The sequence below is a fragment of the Artemia franciscana genome, unplaced genomic scaffold (assembly GCF_032884065.1).
Source record: "Artemia franciscana unplaced genomic scaffold, ASM3288406v1 Scaffold_6060, whole genome shotgun sequence".
In the NCBI taxonomy this organism is placed as follows: domain Eukaryota; kingdom Metazoa; phylum Arthropoda; class Branchiopoda; order Anostraca; family Artemiidae; genus Artemia; species Artemia franciscana.
The window spans coordinates 619-18,827 of record NW_027066354.1 but is presented as its reverse complement, the minus strand read 5'-3'; the positions used below and the strand labels follow the sequence as shown (position 1 = coordinate 18,827).

The window sequence follows — 18,209 nt, the reverse complement described above, 5'->3', positions numbered from 1 at the left end:
CCGAGATAAAAAAAACTACAAGAACTCTTTGCCTTGATTCCCTTGCGTCTAACCTGTGAGTGAGCTATGCTAAAATATCCCCACTGAAGTATTCGTACAATCGGCAAATTTTGGCGAGACTGTACAGAGCAGTGACATTACCGCATGTCCTTTACCTTTCCCTGCTTTGGGAATGGTTCAAAGAAACAGAGAGACTGAAAGTTAGGTCCGCGTTATTTAGATATTTGAAGTTTTTGATACGCATACCGCTATTCGAGAAAATTTATTTCTTTTGAATAAGTATCAAATTCCAGATCCCCATGAAGCTTAGGCAGAACAGGAAATTAATGTTAGAAAAGGTGCCCATGAGCACCTTTATGATTTACTGCCGTTGCGCGTCATATACGAGCTATGAATGTATATAGTGAATGTAATTTAATCGTTTAATCTTGAAATATTTTTTGTCTTTTTCTTTTTACTTTTTTTTCTTTATACTCTGCCATGTTGTTGTTTTGATGGTGGGCTAAAATAAACTATTTATCTATCTATCTATCTTTCTTTAGCTAAAACTTATATATTTATTTAACCCAGGAATAATAACTTTAATTAAAATAAACAAATTAAATTTTTTAGGGCTTGTTACGAACGTTCCGAAATCTACGAGATGTTGGACATCTAACTGTTAAAGTCTTCCGCGCTCGGGGGCTCGCTGCTGCTGACATTGGAGGAAAATCGGATCCTTATTGCGTCTTAGAGTTGGACAATGCAAGGTTGCAAACTCAAACAGAATACCGAACCCTGACTCCAAACTGGTATAAGATATTTACCTTGTAAGTTTATCGATATTATGAATAGAATAATCAGAGATAAGTCCTTTATCAGGTGTCCTTGTGACTGAATGAATTTCGCATTTTTTATTTTTCATTGTTTAGGATGATGGTAGCTATTCTGGTTTGTAATCAAACTGTTAATTAAAAAGTGTGGTGCATAAAAAATTAATAAACAATCGTAATCTAAACCTGAAAGTTGTGAATAATAGACATTATAAAAAACATTTTGCACGCTAATTCTAGATGTTTGACATTCGATGTGTTTGAGTTATCAATAATAAGTTGAAAGTAAAAAAAAAATTATAATTTTAAAAAGCACGGAGACATTCTTAAAGAGAGGTGTAATCAATTTCACAATGTCTGAAAGCCCTGCAATGGAGGTTTTCAAGTCGTATCTACAAAAACACGACATTTTGTTTTTTTTTTTCCTAAGAATGATAGTCACCAGTAAATGGTCATTATTACTATGCATTCCTCGGTGGTGACCGAACCCCCCCCCCCAAAACTTCTGGCTTTTCGTCCTGCAAATAATTATGTTGGTCCCAATTAAGCTAATTTTCACCACTAAGTAAAAGTTTGGAGAGAGCCAATTGATTTAAAACTATAAAGAAAAACTCTTTGAACAACCTTCTAAGTATAAACAACCTCCATTTAGCCTCCCTACTCTTTATGCTAAAGTTTCAGCTATTGATCATATCCTCTGAAAGGCATAACTTAAATTTTAGCTTGACGAATGGGAGCAGAGGAGAGGGGTCATGATGAAAAAAAAACAACAATGTCCTTTTATACTAATATGTGGATGCAAAATATAGGCACTGACAAAACAGCTTAAGAAACGAATACAAGGTTTAGAAAATAATTGGCTCTGATGGATCCCGGGAGTCTACTGATCTGACAGAATTACGAACACCTCCATACGTGAAAGAACAAATCGACCTTTGATAGCGCAGAAGATTCTAAGTAGGAGATGGGCTTTATGGTCCTTGTAGGTGATGGTGGGCTCCCCCATGTGCGGTACTGCCCCTCTCCCCTAAGGTGTGGACGGCAGAACATGACGCTTGATCAAATCTAGAGAAGAGTGCTAAACTGGCGGGAATATCTTTGGAAGGCTTGCGGCTGCTAGCTCTTTAGATTACGTCGTATAGGGGCAACTTGTTATCTTATGAGCCATCCAGCTTAAGAGTACCTAACTCTAAATAAGTTACTTTCCTTCTTAACCATTCTTAACCCTGGCCGTTACTGTAGATTCTATACACGGCTGTAACCCATATTCTCTAGGCTTTGCAGGCTCAGGCTTGTCACGAAAATATGGTAAAAGTTGGAGCATATATCCTGGGAGAAGTCGGTAACCCCATTGCTGGCGATCAGAGGTCTGCACCAGCTGTAAAATTTTAACATTCCAAGGTCAGCAGTATTTTAATCAGCCTTAGAGAAATCAAAAATGGAATAGTCTAACTATATGTTTGATTTGTGTATTTCCTTTACAAAATAAAGTTGCTTTTCGTTTGTAGATTAAATAAAAAGAATAAGTTTTTTAACTGCAAGTAAAAAGAGACATTAAAACTTAAAACGAGCTTAAATTATTCCGTATATGAAAGGGATTGTCCCCTTCGCAACGCCCCGTTCTTTACGCTAAAGTTTGACTCTTTGTCACACCTCTACTTTCAAAACAATAAAAAAAAAACCTTAGCGTAAAGAGCGAGCCGTTGCGAAGGAGACACAGCCTTTCATATACCAAATAATTTCTGTTCTTTTTAAGGTTGCTCCTTACTTACAGTTAAAAAAAACTTGTTTTTCTCATTTAATCTCTGAACTTTTTTGAATTAATGCAGGTTTTGATTTTGGCTCATCGCACATGAATAATTAAAACGAAATTTCCATATTTTTTTTTTTTTTTGCTAAATTGCTTTCTCATAGTTTTGATCGGATGATTTTTATGAGAAAAAGGGGTGGGGGAGGAGGCCTAGTTGCCTTTCAATTTTTGGCTACTTAAAAATGCAACTAGATTTTTGTTTTGTACAAATGTTTTGTTAGTAATAAACATACGTACTTTACGAATTAACTTACGTAACGAACTTCTATATTTATGTATTTTTATTACGTATATGAAGGAGTTTGCCCCCTCTTCAATACCTAGCTCTTTACACTAAAGCTTGAATTTTATCCCAAATCTTTAAGAATGACCCCTGAATCACAAAGGCCGTAGAATAAATAGTTGAAATTAGTAAAAATACTTTAGCGTAAAGAGCAAGGTATTGTGGAAGAGACGAACGCCCTTATATACGTAATATTCTAGGTTCCTTCTAAGTTCTGATGCTACTCAATACTTCCAGGTGAAAAAAAAAAATTATTTATTGTTTCATTTTTTTAAGTAATGCTAGAAATTCCTCGCCCCCTTCATGGAAATTCTCATCCCTCGTGATAAACTCTTCCATGGAAAGATCCTCCCACATAATCCTCCCGACCCACCCCCACCCCAACATGAAAAGGTCCCCCTGAAAACGTCTGTACACTTCATAATAACCGTTACTGTATGTAAGCAATAGTCAAAGTTTGTAACTTGCGGCCCCTCCCACGGGGACTGTGAAGGAGTATGTCGTCCCCAAAGACATAGTTATCATCTTTTTTGACTAAGCTGAACAAAATGGCTATCTCAAAATGTTGATCCGCTGACTTCATTATAAAAGTGAGCGTGGGTGGGAGCCTAAGTGCCCTTTAATTTTTTTGGTCACTTAAAAAGGGTACTAGAACTTATAATTCCCGTTGGAATTAGCTCTCTTGCAACATTCTAGGACCACTGGGTCGATACGTTCACCCCCGGAAAAAAAAAAACAAAAGCTAATAATCATGCACCCGTGATCAGTCTTCTGGCAAAAAAGAAAATACAAGATTCCACATTTTTGTAGATAGGAGCTTGAAACTTCTACAGTGCGGTTTTCTGATACGCTGAATGAGATGATGTGATTTTATGATGGTGTGATGATGTGATGATGGTGTGATTTTATGACTTTTAGGGGTGTTCACCCCTATTTTCCAAAAAAATGTAAATTTTCTTAGGCTCTTATCTTTTGATGGGTAAGATAAATTGGATAAAACTTATATATTTAAAATCAAACATAAAAATATAATTCTTTTGATGTAACTATTAGTATAAAATGCCGTTTTTTAGACTTTAGTTTACTATTGAGCCGGGTCGGTCCTTACTACAGTTCGTTACCACGAACTGTTCGAAAACATGCGTTGAACACTGATAGAACATAATTCATAAGTGTTTAATTGAAATACTTTCAATTTTATAATAATTTGAAAACTTTTTGTTTGTTTAGAAATCGCTACTTTAGCAAGTTCTTACTTGTTTTGAGAAGGAAGGGATTATCCCTTATGAAAGTGTCGCTATTCCTTTATTATACAACTAAAGTTAGCATCATTCCCTAATAAATTGTGGAAACCGAGGAATGAACCGGAATAAGGCTTTCCTAATAAAACAGGCGTTAATAGAATTGTTTCTCTCTGGTGCCAAAGAGGGTTGAAAAATTTTGCGTTGTCTTGTTACAACCACTCAGGAGACGGAGAAGATTCCAAAATAGCGACAAAAGAAGCAAAAACAGATCAAACATAACTTTCAAATTAATACCAAAACCTCAAAAGTATGAAAAGTATAATTTATTAGTTTGGCCCTGAATGGCAATTTTTTACGGTTAAAAAAATGGAATTTATTTATCATTTTTTTCTAAGCCAGGTGAAGGACATAAATAGCGCTTTGGAAGTAACTGTTTACGATGAAGATCGTTCAAGACGTTCAGACTTCCTTGGAATGATTGTGATCCCTCTTTTACGTATTAACAACGGAGAGCGTCGTTGGTTCACTCTCAAAGATCGTACTCTAAGGACAGTGGCAAAAGGAAATAACCCAGAGATACTGCTAGAGCTATTTGTCGAGTGGAATTCGGTAAGTCTGGTCAGTTTAGTCATGGTGCACGGGGTCAAGATCTCAAAATTTCAAGTAGTCTGTCTATGCCATCTCTTCTAAAATATGACCACAAAATTGAACTATGTTTTGACTCTAAAAAACAAGCTATTTATGATTGCGCTTTTAGTTTGGAAATTAACCAGAGAGAAATTTGCGTCACTAGACATAAACTTGTGACATAAGACATTTTGCGTAACATGTTGGACGAGAAATGTTGTCGAAACATTAAATTTAGACTTGTCAAAAACACAAAATATTGCAACCCTTCACTTAAAAGAAAAGTATAAGTTTAAGTTACCGAGTTTGAAACGCACATTTTTTGTAGCTATGTTACCTGGCCTTTTCCTATTCTAACTTGATGAAAATGCTAGTATAAGGTTTTTTCTGTGGGTTAAAAGGGAGGGAGTGGAGGAATAAAGGTCCAGAAATTTAAAAAAAACAGCAATCTCTAGCTTTGCTTCTAATTTTATTTTAGTTTTCAATATTCTTCTTTACATTTGTTTCAGCATATTAAGCTTCCAGTTTTAAGGGGTATGAGAAAAAAGTCTAAGAGTTTTACTCAGAAAGTTGGTGGTGTTTGACTCTTTCTCTCAATTCTACTTTAATAAAACAGTAAAAACTTTAGCGTAAAGAGCGGGGCAATGAGGAGGGAACAGTCCCTTTCATATACGGAGTAATTTCTGTTCGTTTTAAGTTTTAATATCGCTCCTTACTTTCAGTTAAATAAACTTGCTTTTTTATATTTAATTTCTGACCGTTTTTGAATTAATGCATGTTTTAATTTTGCCTCTCCGCACATGAATAATTAAAACGAAATTTGTATATTAATTTATTTTTATGGCTAAATGGCTTTCTCATAGTTTTGACTGGACGAATTAGAGAAAACAGGAACGAGGGAGTTGGCCTGTACCCTCCAATTTTGTGTTATTTCAAAGGCAACTAGCCTAAAACTTTTAATTTTTTACGGAAGTTTTTATTATAAAAAATATACATAACTTACGAATTAACTCACGTTACGAACTTCTATATTCGTATGTTTTTATCACGTATATGAGAGGGTTCTCCCACTCTTCAATACCTCATTCTTTACACTAAAGCTTAAATTTTGTCCCAATTCCTTAAGAATGACCCCTGAATCACGAAGGCCATAGAAAAAACAGCTATAATTAATAAAATCATTTCAGCGTAAAGAGCGAGGTATTAGTAGTAGTTGAACCCCTCATATGCGTAATAATTTCTGCTCGTTTTAAGTTTTACTGCTGTTCCTTACTTTTAGTTGAAAAAACTTTTCATATTTATTTTTTCATTGTTCTTTAAAAAGATGCTAAAAAATCCTGTGCTCCTTTCATGGAAACTTTCTTTCCCCATGACAAATTCCTCCATGGAAAGCTCCCCCATATAACCCCTCCCCTCAAACCCTTTCCCAGGCAAAAAATCCCCCTGAAAGTGTCTGTACAATTCCCAATAGCCATTACTATATGTAAACATTAATCGAAGTTTGTAATTTGCAGCCCTCCCACAAGGACTGTGGGGGAGTAAGTCGTCCCCAAAGACATAGTTATTAGGTTTTTTGACTATCCTGAAAAAAATGGCTATCTCAGAATTTTTATCCGGTGACTTTGGGAAAATTGAGCGTGGGAGGGGGCCTAGGTACCCTCCAATTTTTTGGGTCATTTAAAAAGGGAACTAGAACTTTCAATTTTTTTTAAAATGAGCCCTCTTACGACAATCTAGGACCACTAGGTCGATACGATGGCCCCTGGGGAAAAAAAAAACAAACAAATAAACACGCATAATAAACAAACAAAAAAAAAACAACAAATAAACACGCATCCGTGATCTGTCTTGTGGCAAAAAATGCAAAATTCCACATAGGGGCTTGAAATTTCTACTGTATGGTTCTCTGATACGCTAAATCTGATGGTGTTATTTCCATTAAGATTCTATAACTTTTAAGGGGTATTTCCCCCTATTTTCTAAAATAAGGCAAATTTTCTCAGGCTCGTAACTTTTGAAGGGTAAGTTTAAAATCAACCTTAAAATGCAATTCCTTCAATGTAAATATTGTTATAAAATTTTCGTTTTTTAGAGTTTTTGTTACCATTGAGCCGGGTCGCTCCTTGCTACAATGAGTTACCACAAACTATTTGATTACTTGTAGATCCTGGTAAGTTCTTACGAGCGGTGTTGACATCCTCACAGTGTTGAAGATAGTGTATAGGAAAGTGATCAGATGTGTCACTAGTGGTGACTGAAACCGTCGCCGGAGAAAAAATGTTGTCAATCAGTGATTGTGTATTTTCTGTTACTCTGGTTGGAATCGTAGTTGAAAGGAAAAGGTAAGATCCTGACACGATAGACAGAAGATCCATTGAGGTGTTTGTTAGAGGAAAGGCTAGATTAATGTTAGACTCACTAATAATGATCCCATCTTGGTTCTGGTTTCCTATCAGCCGTAAAATCTGAATTAGTATTATCCATAAAAGCAGAAACAGAACCTGATGGTTGGTGATATATTTCTCCAATCAATATCTTTTTCTTAAAAGGCACATACAGCTCAAGGAAAAGTGATTCAAAAGTGCCTTCTACATTCCGGCTCAGTTGGTTGTTAACATGCACAACATATTCATTCCTCGCATAAATAGCCAATCCTCTTCTGCAAGCTTCTTTTCTATGTAGAAACTTTGGTGTATAGCCTGGGATATCTAGGAGGCTATCCGTTTGTCCCGTAAAGAATGTCTCACGTAATACAATTATGTCGGATTGCAGCTATTGGCACATTGATGTTAATTCCATAAACGACGATTATAGTCCTTGACAGTTAAGTTGAAGCACAGAGAACTGAGAGTCAAGGCGTTCCTTCGTCAGATCTATTAAATCAATATTTAATAGTATATATATCTTTATTATGTATATCTTTATATATAATAATAACGATTTCATCTTTATTACTTGTCTTTTCATCCAAAAATTTTCTCCAAATCCAAGAAAGAATTCTCTAAATGTTTTAACTGGTTATAATTTTGTGGTAATGAAGAGGTGATTAACCCCTGAGACGAACAATAGGAACACATTACTTACCTAAAAATTTCCAGGGGACAAGGCCATATCTTGGAGTGAAGCAAAAGCCATGAGAAATACACACACCCGTAGGAATTATTTGAACAGTGCCCCTACAATGCCCCCCCCCCCCTTGTGTGCAATATATAGCCCAAATTATGCAAGTCCAGTGCATTCTATTACCCGTCACTTATCTTTGTGGCTATGAAAGTGGTTATCTGAGATCTAATCTAAGCAGAATTCTTGAGTGTGTTTTCGTTTAATTAACAAGTACCCAAATCAAAGCTAATCCAAGTCAAAAGCGGTATCATAAATAAGCGCTGTGAAGTTGAGAAATGAAATGCTGCTTTAAAATTCATGTGAATTGTCTGTCATCTCTGTGGTGGACAGCAGGATTGCCCTGGAGGGTGGGATTATTTGTCCAATGCGTATATCATTTTCAGTGTATTTGTAGGCAGCTTCTAAGTTTTAGAGATAACATTGGATGAAATCTTGTTTTATATTCTTAAAATTTTAATGACCAATATTGAACAAAAAATAACTGGGAAAGAAAATAAGCAAAATAGATAATATATAATTCAACAATAAATCAAATAATTAAATTAAAGAAAATTATGCGAATTAAAATAACATCTTTGCTCTAAGTTGTGTTCCTTAACTTTGAACTTATTGTGTTTATTTTTCCACTGTTCTTTCATCATGCGTTGTCTTTTGGCTTGAATGAAGACATGGATTTATCAATCTATCTTGGATTAAATAAAAAAAAACTAATTTTTTTAGCCGAAAGTAAGGAGCGACATTAAAACTTAAAACGAACAGAAATTACTCCGTATATGAAATGGGTTGTCCCCTCCGCAATCCCTCGCTCTTTACGCTAAAGCTTTTAATTGTTTTAAAAAGTAGAATTGTGGCAAAGAGTCAAACTTCAGCGCAAAGAGCGAGGGATTGCGGAGGGGACAACCCATTTCATATACGGAGTAATTTCTGTTCGTTTTAAGTTTTAATGTCGCTCCTTACTTTCGGCTAAAAAAATTAGTTTTTTCTTATTTAATTTCTGAACGTTTTTTAATTAATGCATGTTTGGTTTTGGCTCCCCGCACATAAATTATTAAAGTGAAATTGGTATATCAATTCTTTTTTTGGGTAAATGGCTTTCTCTTAGTTTTGATCAGACGATTTTGAGAAATAAGGGGTGGAGAAGGAGGCCTAGCTGCCCTCCAATTTTTCGGTTACTTAAAAAGGCAACTAGAACTTTTAATTTTTAATGAACGTTTTTATTAGTAAAAAATACAGGTAACTTAAGAATTAACTTACGTAACAAACTTTCATAACCTTATATTTTTATTATGTATACGAGGGGGTTTTTACCCTCGTTAATACCTCGCTCTTTACACTAAATCGTGAGTTTTGTCCCAATTCTTTAAGAATGACCCCTGAATCAGAAAGGCCGTAGAATAAATAGTTGAAATTACTAAAAATACTTTAGCATAAAGAGCAAGGTATTTATCTCCTCCTAAATACCTCGCTCTTTATGCTAAAGTATCTTTAGAACCCCTCATATGCGTAATTATCTCTGTTCGTTTTAAGTTTCAATGCTACTTCTTCCTTTCATTTGAAAAAACGTTTTCATGTTTATTTTTCATTGTTTTCTTATAGTAATGCTAGAGAATCCTGCGCCCTTTTCATTGAATTTTTCTTCCCCCATGACAGATTCCTCCAAGGAAAGATCCTCCAACATAGCCCCCTCTCCTCAGCCCCACCCCCAAACAAAATAAAATCCCCCTGAAAACGTCTGTACACTTCCCAATAACCATTACTATATGTAAACACTGGTCAAAGTTTGTAACTTGCAGCCCCTCCCCCAGGAATTGTGGGGGAGTAAGTCATGCCCAAAGACATAGTTATTATGGTTTTCGACTATGCTGAACAAAATGGCTATCTCAAAATTTTGATCCGTTGACTTTGGGAAACAAATGAGCGTGGGAGGGGGCCTAGATGCCCTCCAATTTTTTTGGTCATTTAAAGAGGGCACTAGAACTTTTCATTTCCGTTAGAATGAGCCCTCTTGCGACATTCTAGGACCACTTGGTCGATACGATGACCCCTGGGGAAAAGAAAAAAAAAACAAAAAAAAACAAACAAACAAATAAACACGCACCCGTGATTTGTCTTCTGGCAAAAAATACAAAATTCCACATTTTTGTAGATAGGAGCTTGAAACTTCTATAGTAGGGTTCTCTGATACGCTGAATCTGATGGTGTCATTTTCCTTAAGATCCCACGACTTTTAGGGGGTGTTTCTCCCTATTTTCTTAAATAAGGCAAATTTTCTCAGGCTCGTAACTTTTAATGGGTAAGAGTAAACTTGATGAAACTTATATATTTAAAATCAGCATTAAAATGCGATTCTTTTGATGTAGCTATTGATATCAAAATTCAATTTTTTAGAGTTTTGGTTACTATTGAGCCGGGTCGCTCCTTACTACAGTTCGTTACCACGAACTGTTTGAAATGTCATTTTGAAAGGTTTGTCACGCTAGGGACCTGATATACCATAGCGCCAAACTTAGCAAATATCAGTAAGTTTAATGGCTTAAAGCCCTTTTCCAAGGCTTTACAACCGAATTTAAGGAAATATTTTCACTGAGTGAGGGTTGCACGTGTAGTTTGATCTTGGTGGAAGCTTTGTTATGGATGGTTTCACATGAAAGTTACTTGGCGAAGATAATCGAAAGTGAGGTCTAAAGTTTTAGTCTTGTCTCCGCATCTCAGGTAAGGGTCTTAAGGAAAATTTTCTCGAATGAAAATGTTATTATACTGTTGAATTTCAGAAGTTTTTAGTTCATTTCAACCGGCTTCAAAGGTTTTTTTTATTCAGTCTGAGAAAAGGAATCTAAAGCAGCTAAAGAAACGAATCCAAGGTTTTGAAAATAATTGTCTTTGACGAATTCTTGGAATCAAATTTGAAGAAAGGAGAACAAAAATTTCCGTACATTTCACCAATATTGCTCTCCATAGCCCCCGTGCAAATTTACTTTTTTTTAGTCATAGTGTTAAGTCGTAGTGTTAAGGAACGCTACGATTGGCTTGTGAAAATACATCACAAAAATAAGCCAATAGAATTAAAGCACAATTTTTACCGCAGAACTGTTGGAAGTTGATCTCTTTACAAAGGTTTAATGTCTAGAAAGAAAATTTAGCTGTTAATTAAAAAAGACAAAAACCCTTAATTTTCTAAAGAATAATTCCTTAGAAAAAAATTAAGTGGCAATTCCTTGGCAATTCCTTTGATCAGTCTATTTCTGACTTCGACACCAACAGTTGTTACATTTATGCTGTATTTTAGTACCCATAATCATTGAAACAAAAAACTTGGGAACATCAGATAAATGTGTTCATAACTTCTATCTTTACTTGCTTTGTCAATAATTCCCATTGACATTTTGCAAAAGATAGAAATTAACTATTTTTGTAATTCAAGTTCTCATTTTGTTTTACAGATTCGCGGAGCATTAAGAACTTTGCAGCCAAAGGAGAAAAAATACATGGATAGTAGTGAAGGCTTTAGTCGAATAATTTTCATGAGAAATGTGACAAGACTAAAGGCGGTTGGAAAAGAAATCTATTCGATCGTTCAGTTTTTTGAGTAAGTTTAAAATTAAAATTTACGGTTTTACTACTAGTGGAGTGACGCATGACTTTGTGGATAGAGAAAACTCTTTTACCATAGTTTTACTGATTAAAACAACTGAATATATATATATATATATATATATATATATATATATATATATATATATATATATATATAAGAAATTATATATATATAAATATATATATATATATATATATATATATATATATATATATATATATATATATATATAAGAAATTATATATATATAAATATATATATATATATATATATATATATATATATATATATATATATATATATATATATATATATATATATATATATATATATATATATATATATATATATATATATATATATATATTTATATTTATATAATATATATGTATATATATATATATATATATATATATATATATATATATATATATATATATATATATATATAAGAGACAATTATTCTTTCTACTCTTCTAACAAAATGTGTGAAAAATGTGTGCATGATAAAGGCACTTTTCATCCACTCTTTATTATATTTCCCACACCCAAAGATAATATCTCCTAAATCCTTTAATGTTTCATACTTACGCATCAAACAAGACACACCTTCACTCATCAAAAAGTTCGTGGTAACGAACTGTAGTAAGGAAAGCTACTGAATTTGCTACAGGTACAATTGCACAAAACGTGGACTTCACATATGGAATAATTTCTTTTCGTTTTAAGTTTTAATGTTGCCACAACTCCTTAAAATATTTAGCATGGTCTATACGTAAATTCATCCCCAGTCACACTTTCCATCCACTCTTTATTATATTTCCCACACCCAAAGATAATATCTCCTAAATCCTTTAATGTTTTACATTGACGTATCACACAAGACACACCTTCACTCATCAAACAGTTCGTGGTAACGAACTGTAGTAAGGAAAGCATCAAATAAGACACACCTTCACTCATTCATTTACAGATTGAGTCCACACATTAGTCTGTCTGTAAACTTACCCTGTATCTAAGTAGCAAATATAGAAAATTCATAGCCCGCGTCCTGATAGCCTTACTACTAAAATGATTTTGGAGGGAAAAAGACGTTCTCTACAGATTAGTAATCTATTACTAGTAAGGAACACAAGGCTCATATAAATTACAAAGTCTGTATCAATAATAGTGTGTAATAAAAACAGTAAATATTTTCAAGAAAAGTGTTCAAATTAAAATAATCATCAAAAAAAATATAGACATTATTTGCGAAGTCAAAGGTTGATAGTTATAGAAGTAACTTGAAAAATATACCTTTGTCTGTTTTGGACAACGTCATTTTTACAGTAACTACTAAACTAAATATCTCTGATGTCTCTTCAGCACGATTAATTTTCTGGTTGTTTAACTACCCTTCACGAATTTTTTTCTAAATTAAACAAGAAAACAAAATAAGTATTTTCAAGTTAAACCAAGGAGCAACATTGAAACTTAAAACGAAAAGAAATTATTCCACATGTGAAGTCCACGTCTTGTGCAATTGTACCTGTATCAAAGGGAATACAAGTAGTTGTTACATGTGTAATGCATCCATTGTCTCATCAACAACCACACTGCAGAACTTGGCTGAATGAGGTCGTGTAAGGTTATCTTTAAGAGTCTCTTTTGGAAAAGATTCAATTAGTTTATTCTGGAATATTTTGCTAAGTAGTAGAAGGAAAAACTAAGTAGAGGAAAAACATGGGAAGGGTCGGAAGATTTGCCTCCAACCACGCTTTGTACTCCCGGCCGAAGGCAGGAAATCATGAGATCGGCACCTCTGCAACGCAGACCATGGTTAGTATGCGAAAAAGTTTAAGAAGTTTTGATGAATACTTTAGACTCTACTTAGGCAATTCATTTGGCAAACAGTAAATATATCTTCCTCTGTTTTTTGAAGCCACATTTCAGAGCCATGCTTAACCACTGTCACTATTATGGCTTCAAATATTCTAAATTTAATTTGCAGACTTATCCTCCTATTTTTCCAAACTATTTCCAACTGCGAAAAAATATAATGTGCCTTGGCTATTCTACTCCTTAAATCTTCTTTTTATCCACCATCAACAAAGTAAAAAAAATCCACTTGATCGATTTTCTTGTTACCTGACAATACTTCTTCATCCTCATTTACTCCTACTCTAAGTGATTTAGTCTTCTCGACATTAATCTTCATACCTATTCTCGCACCATGAACTCTTGAAACCACAAAAATTGAAAAAATAAGTAGCATTTGCACCCGAGCTTCCCAAGTGTGCATTTGTACCGGAGCCTCCCCAACGGGCACTTTTGTTGCAATAATTCTGTATCATCTCTATTGACCCAAGAAAACAATTGATTCTACAATTTTTTTCCATCTGACTCTGTTTTCTTGCACCTGATATCTACGTTGTCCGTTTAAAGGGCTTTAAGTGTTGGTTTCAAGATTACTATGTTTTAGAACGAATTGTTTACCTGCATTAATTGAGTTGCGGTGATACCCATTATTTCCATGAGATACCAAGTCACCGACTTTTTCAGTTAGCTTAGCAGAAGCCACGAGGGGCTTCACTTTACTGAAGTATGTAATTCCTTAGAGCATCCTGCCCCTCGGATGTCAAACAAAACACAACGTTTACAAAATAATCTCTTCATCTTTTTTGAAAATACTTGGTAATGAAATTCCTCCAATCCAGTGCGATTGGAAAATATCTTTTCAACCCTACCGAACTTTCTATTAACTTAATAGGGGAAGTTGTAGTTAAACGACAGAATTAATGGTTTCTGAAGCAATTCATATTACATATAATCATCCAATATTTCTATTTTTTCGATAGGCACCTGATATCATTTTACTGAAAACCCTTATATTTTCTGGTCTTTGTGTAGACATGGGCTGCAAAATTAAGTTAATACTACTGACAAATCTCGCTCAATCTCACTATCCAGCACAGTGCTGAAATCACGAGAAACACTGAAACGTTAGAATATACGTTAGAAACGTTAGAATAAACGTTAGAAACACTGAAACACTGAATATACAAATTGTTTGTATATTCGGTTAGACTGTTCACTCGCCTAGATTAAAACCAAAAAGGTTGTACAGAGTTCCCTGTTGCCTTCTCTTTGACATGATAAAAGTTTAAATTTATTGAACAACTTTACGTTATTGATGCTTACTGTCACCTAACCACCACTGCTATTTTAGCATCTGGCCCTCCCCTGGAAAATTTTCTGTCGGCACCCTTGCTGTCTATAGAAACTATTAATTTTTAGTTCGTATATTTTCATTTTAAATCACCGAAAATCAGACTGTTGTAAGTTTCCCATTTTTTTTTTTTTAATTATAATTTTTTGAAATTTCTAATGGAATCTGTGTTGTAGGAGCTGTTTTGAATGGGAATCTCCTATCCGAAGTGGAATAGCCTTTTTGTCATTTATTGTTGGAAGTTTTTACTTTGAGCCTTTCATGGTGCCTTTGGCCTTGTTACCGTTCTTCCTGAAAAATTACATAGTAAGTTATTATTTTGTTTTATATTATTATATTATTTTATGTTATTTTATTGTGTAAGTAATTATATATATATATATATATATATATATATATATATATATATATATATATATACATATATATATATATATATATATATATATATATATATATATATATATATATATATATATATATATATATATATATATATATATATATATATACGTTGCCATAGTCAATTTGATAGGTAATAGACTCTGAAAGTAATTGAAAACTTCAGTAGTCAACAACTTTTGATAAGTTACTGAAATATATCCTTTTGATTTCTTACGTCGTTGTCTTCTTCTCAAAGACATTCGTTCAAAAAAAGATTTATGGAGTAGACTCATGGTCGTACCGGAGATCTTATGTTACTAGACCCCAATTGTTGGTAAAAAAAAAAAAAAAGAATCCGTGGGCAAAATGTGCAATATTGGCATGAACAATATTACCGTATTGCAATATTGCATGTTCATGAGTACTTTACCCACAAATATAATTGTAAGAGTGTAAAGCCAATGTAAAGAGGGTATAAACTATGCATGCGTATTCTAACCAAAAAGAAAACATGCAAGAATATCGTGTTTAAAAAGTGTTATCTGGAGACTATAGTATTCTAAGATTGTTTGTTGCTTCTGTACCCTAATCTTATTAGTAGTACTAGTAGTATTAGTAGCAGTTGTTGTAGTAATGGCAGTAGTGATAATAGTAATAATAGAGGAATTGGTTTAGCAGTAGTAGTTCTAGTAGTAGATTAAATAAAAAAAAAAACTATTTTTTTTGACTGAAAGTAAGGAGCGACATTAAAACTTAAAACGAACAGAAATTACTCCGTATATGAAATGAGTTGTCCCCTCCACAATCCCTCACTCTTTACGCTGAAGTTGTTAATTGTTTTAAAAAGTAGAACTGTGACAAAGAGTCAAACTCTAGCGTAAAGAGCGAGGGATTGCGGAGGGGACAACCCATTTCATATACGGAGTAATCTCTGTTCGTTTTAAGTTTTAATGTCGCTCCTTACTTTCAGTTAAAAAAACTAGTTTTTTTATTTAATTTCTGAACGTTTTTGAATTAATGCATATTTGATTTTGGCTCTCCGCACATAATTTATTAAAATAAAATTTGCATATTAATTCTTTTTTTGGCTAATTGGCTTTCTCTTAGTTTTGATCAGACAACTGTGAGAAATAAGGGGTGGGGAAAGAGGCCTAGTTGCCCTCCAATTTTTCGGTTACTTAAAAAGGCAACTAGAACTTTTAATTTTTAACGAGCGTTTTTATTAGTAAAAAATATACGTAACTTAAGAATTAACTTACGTAACAAACTTTTATATTCTTATATTTTTATTATGTGTATGAGGGGATTTGTCCCCTCGTTAATACCTCGCTTTTTACACTAAATCTTAAGTTTTGTCCCAATTGTTTAAGAATTACCCCTGAATCAGAAAGGCCGTAGAATAAATAGTTTAAAGTATAAAAATACTGTAGCATAAAGAGAGAGGTATTTATTTTCTCCTAAATACCTCGCTCTTTATGCTAAAGTATTTTTAGAACCCCTCATATGCGTCGTAATCTCTGTTCGTTTTCAGTTCTAATGCTACTCCTTACTTTCAATTGAAAAAAACTTTTTCATGTTTATTTTTTCATTGTTTTTTTTTTCTAGTAATGCTAGAAAATTCCGTGCCCTTTTCATTGAATTTCTCTTCCCCCATGACATATTCCTCCAAGGGAAGATCCTTCCACATAGCCCCCTCCGCTCAATCCCACCCCCAAACCAAAAAAGTTCCAAAAAATGTCTACGCTTCCCAATAACCATTACTATATGTAAACACTGGTCAAAGTTTGTAACTTGCAGCCCCTCCCCCAAAGACTGTGGGGGAGTAAGTCATCCCCAAAGACATGGTTATTATGGTTTTCGACTATGCGGAACAAAATAGTTATCTCAAAATTTTGATCCGTTGACTTCGGAAAAAAATGAGGGGGCCTAGGTGCCCTCCAATTTTTTGGTCACTTAAAAGGGCACTAGAACTTTTCATTTCCGTTAGAATGGGCCCTCTTGCGGCATTCTAGAACCACTTGGTAGATACGATGACCCATGGAAAAAAAAGAAAACAAAAAACAAATAAACACGCACCCGTGATGTCTTCTGACAAAAAATACGGAATTCCAGATTTTTGTTGATAGGAGCTTGAAATTTTTGCTATTTTTTTTGCTATTTTTTGCTTTGCTGTTCTTTGATACGCTGAATGCGATGTTGTGATTTTCGTTAAGATTCTATGACTTTTAGGGGGTGTTTCCCCCTATTTTCCAAAATGAGGCAAATTTTCTCAGGCTCGTAACTTTTGATGACAAAGACTAAATTTGATGAAATTTATATATTTAAAATCAGCATGAAAATCCGATTCTTTTGATGTTTCTTTTAGCATCAAAATTCCGTTTTTAGAGTTTCGTTTACTATTGAGCCGGGTCGCTCCTTACTATAGCTCGTTACAACAAACTGTTTGACTATACTATGTGTATTATTTCAGGTAAATATTGTGTCAAGTGGAAGAGCCTGTGGCAGTAGAGAAGTGGATTTTTCAGACGTATCTGGTGGGTCCGCAGCGGAGGAAGATGACGATAAGGTATGGATGGCTCACTTTATTAAACACTTAACTAACATATAGTGGATTTCCCTCGATTCAAAAGGTACAAAACAAACAAACAAAAAAACAAAGAAAACTTTTGCATACGGACCAATTACGGCGTGTACAAACACGCGCAAAAGACACAAATTCAGATTAAAACGCTTTATGTTCAGTGTGTATTTTGAAAAATAGGTTATAAACATTTTTTCATATTATATAATATTGCATTCAAAAGGCGAATGATGATAATAAAAACAAATTCAAATACAACATTGGTAGAAATTGAAAAAGGGTCAAAAAAACTTACTCCGGCCTCCTTGAAACTATTAACTGTAAACCATAGGGGCAAGAGGATCCCAGTACAAAGCAAAAAAAATGAAAAAATATTGTATTTTCCAAAAAGTGCCATACTTTTTTCCTTAAATTGCTATAATTCATAATTCATAATTCACGTCCTTAAGTTGCATTGTTTACGGAACCCTAAAATACAAATAAATGCTTAGGGTAGCAGCACATGCCCCCTTAAAAGTGATACCCGAAGGTGGGCTAAAGAC

The 18,209-nt window shown here is 33.9% G+C and overlaps 1 protein-coding gene across 1 annotated transcript; it reads left to right on the top strand.

Moving 5' to 3' along the window:
* Window positions 1–612: 612 nt before the first annotated feature.
* On the top strand, window positions 613–17,709 carry LOC136043449 (multiple C2 and transmembrane domain-containing protein-like; the record flags this gene model as incomplete). The annotated part of the gene is made up of 5 exons (XM_065728372.1): window positions 613–809; window positions 4,545–4,758; window positions 11,340–11,485; window positions 14,879–15,008; window positions 17,557–17,709. Coding segments are annotated over 5 exons (825 nt in total), but the record flags the coding sequence as incomplete, so codon positions are not given.
* Between the last annotated feature and the right edge of the window lie 500 nt (window positions 17,710–18,209).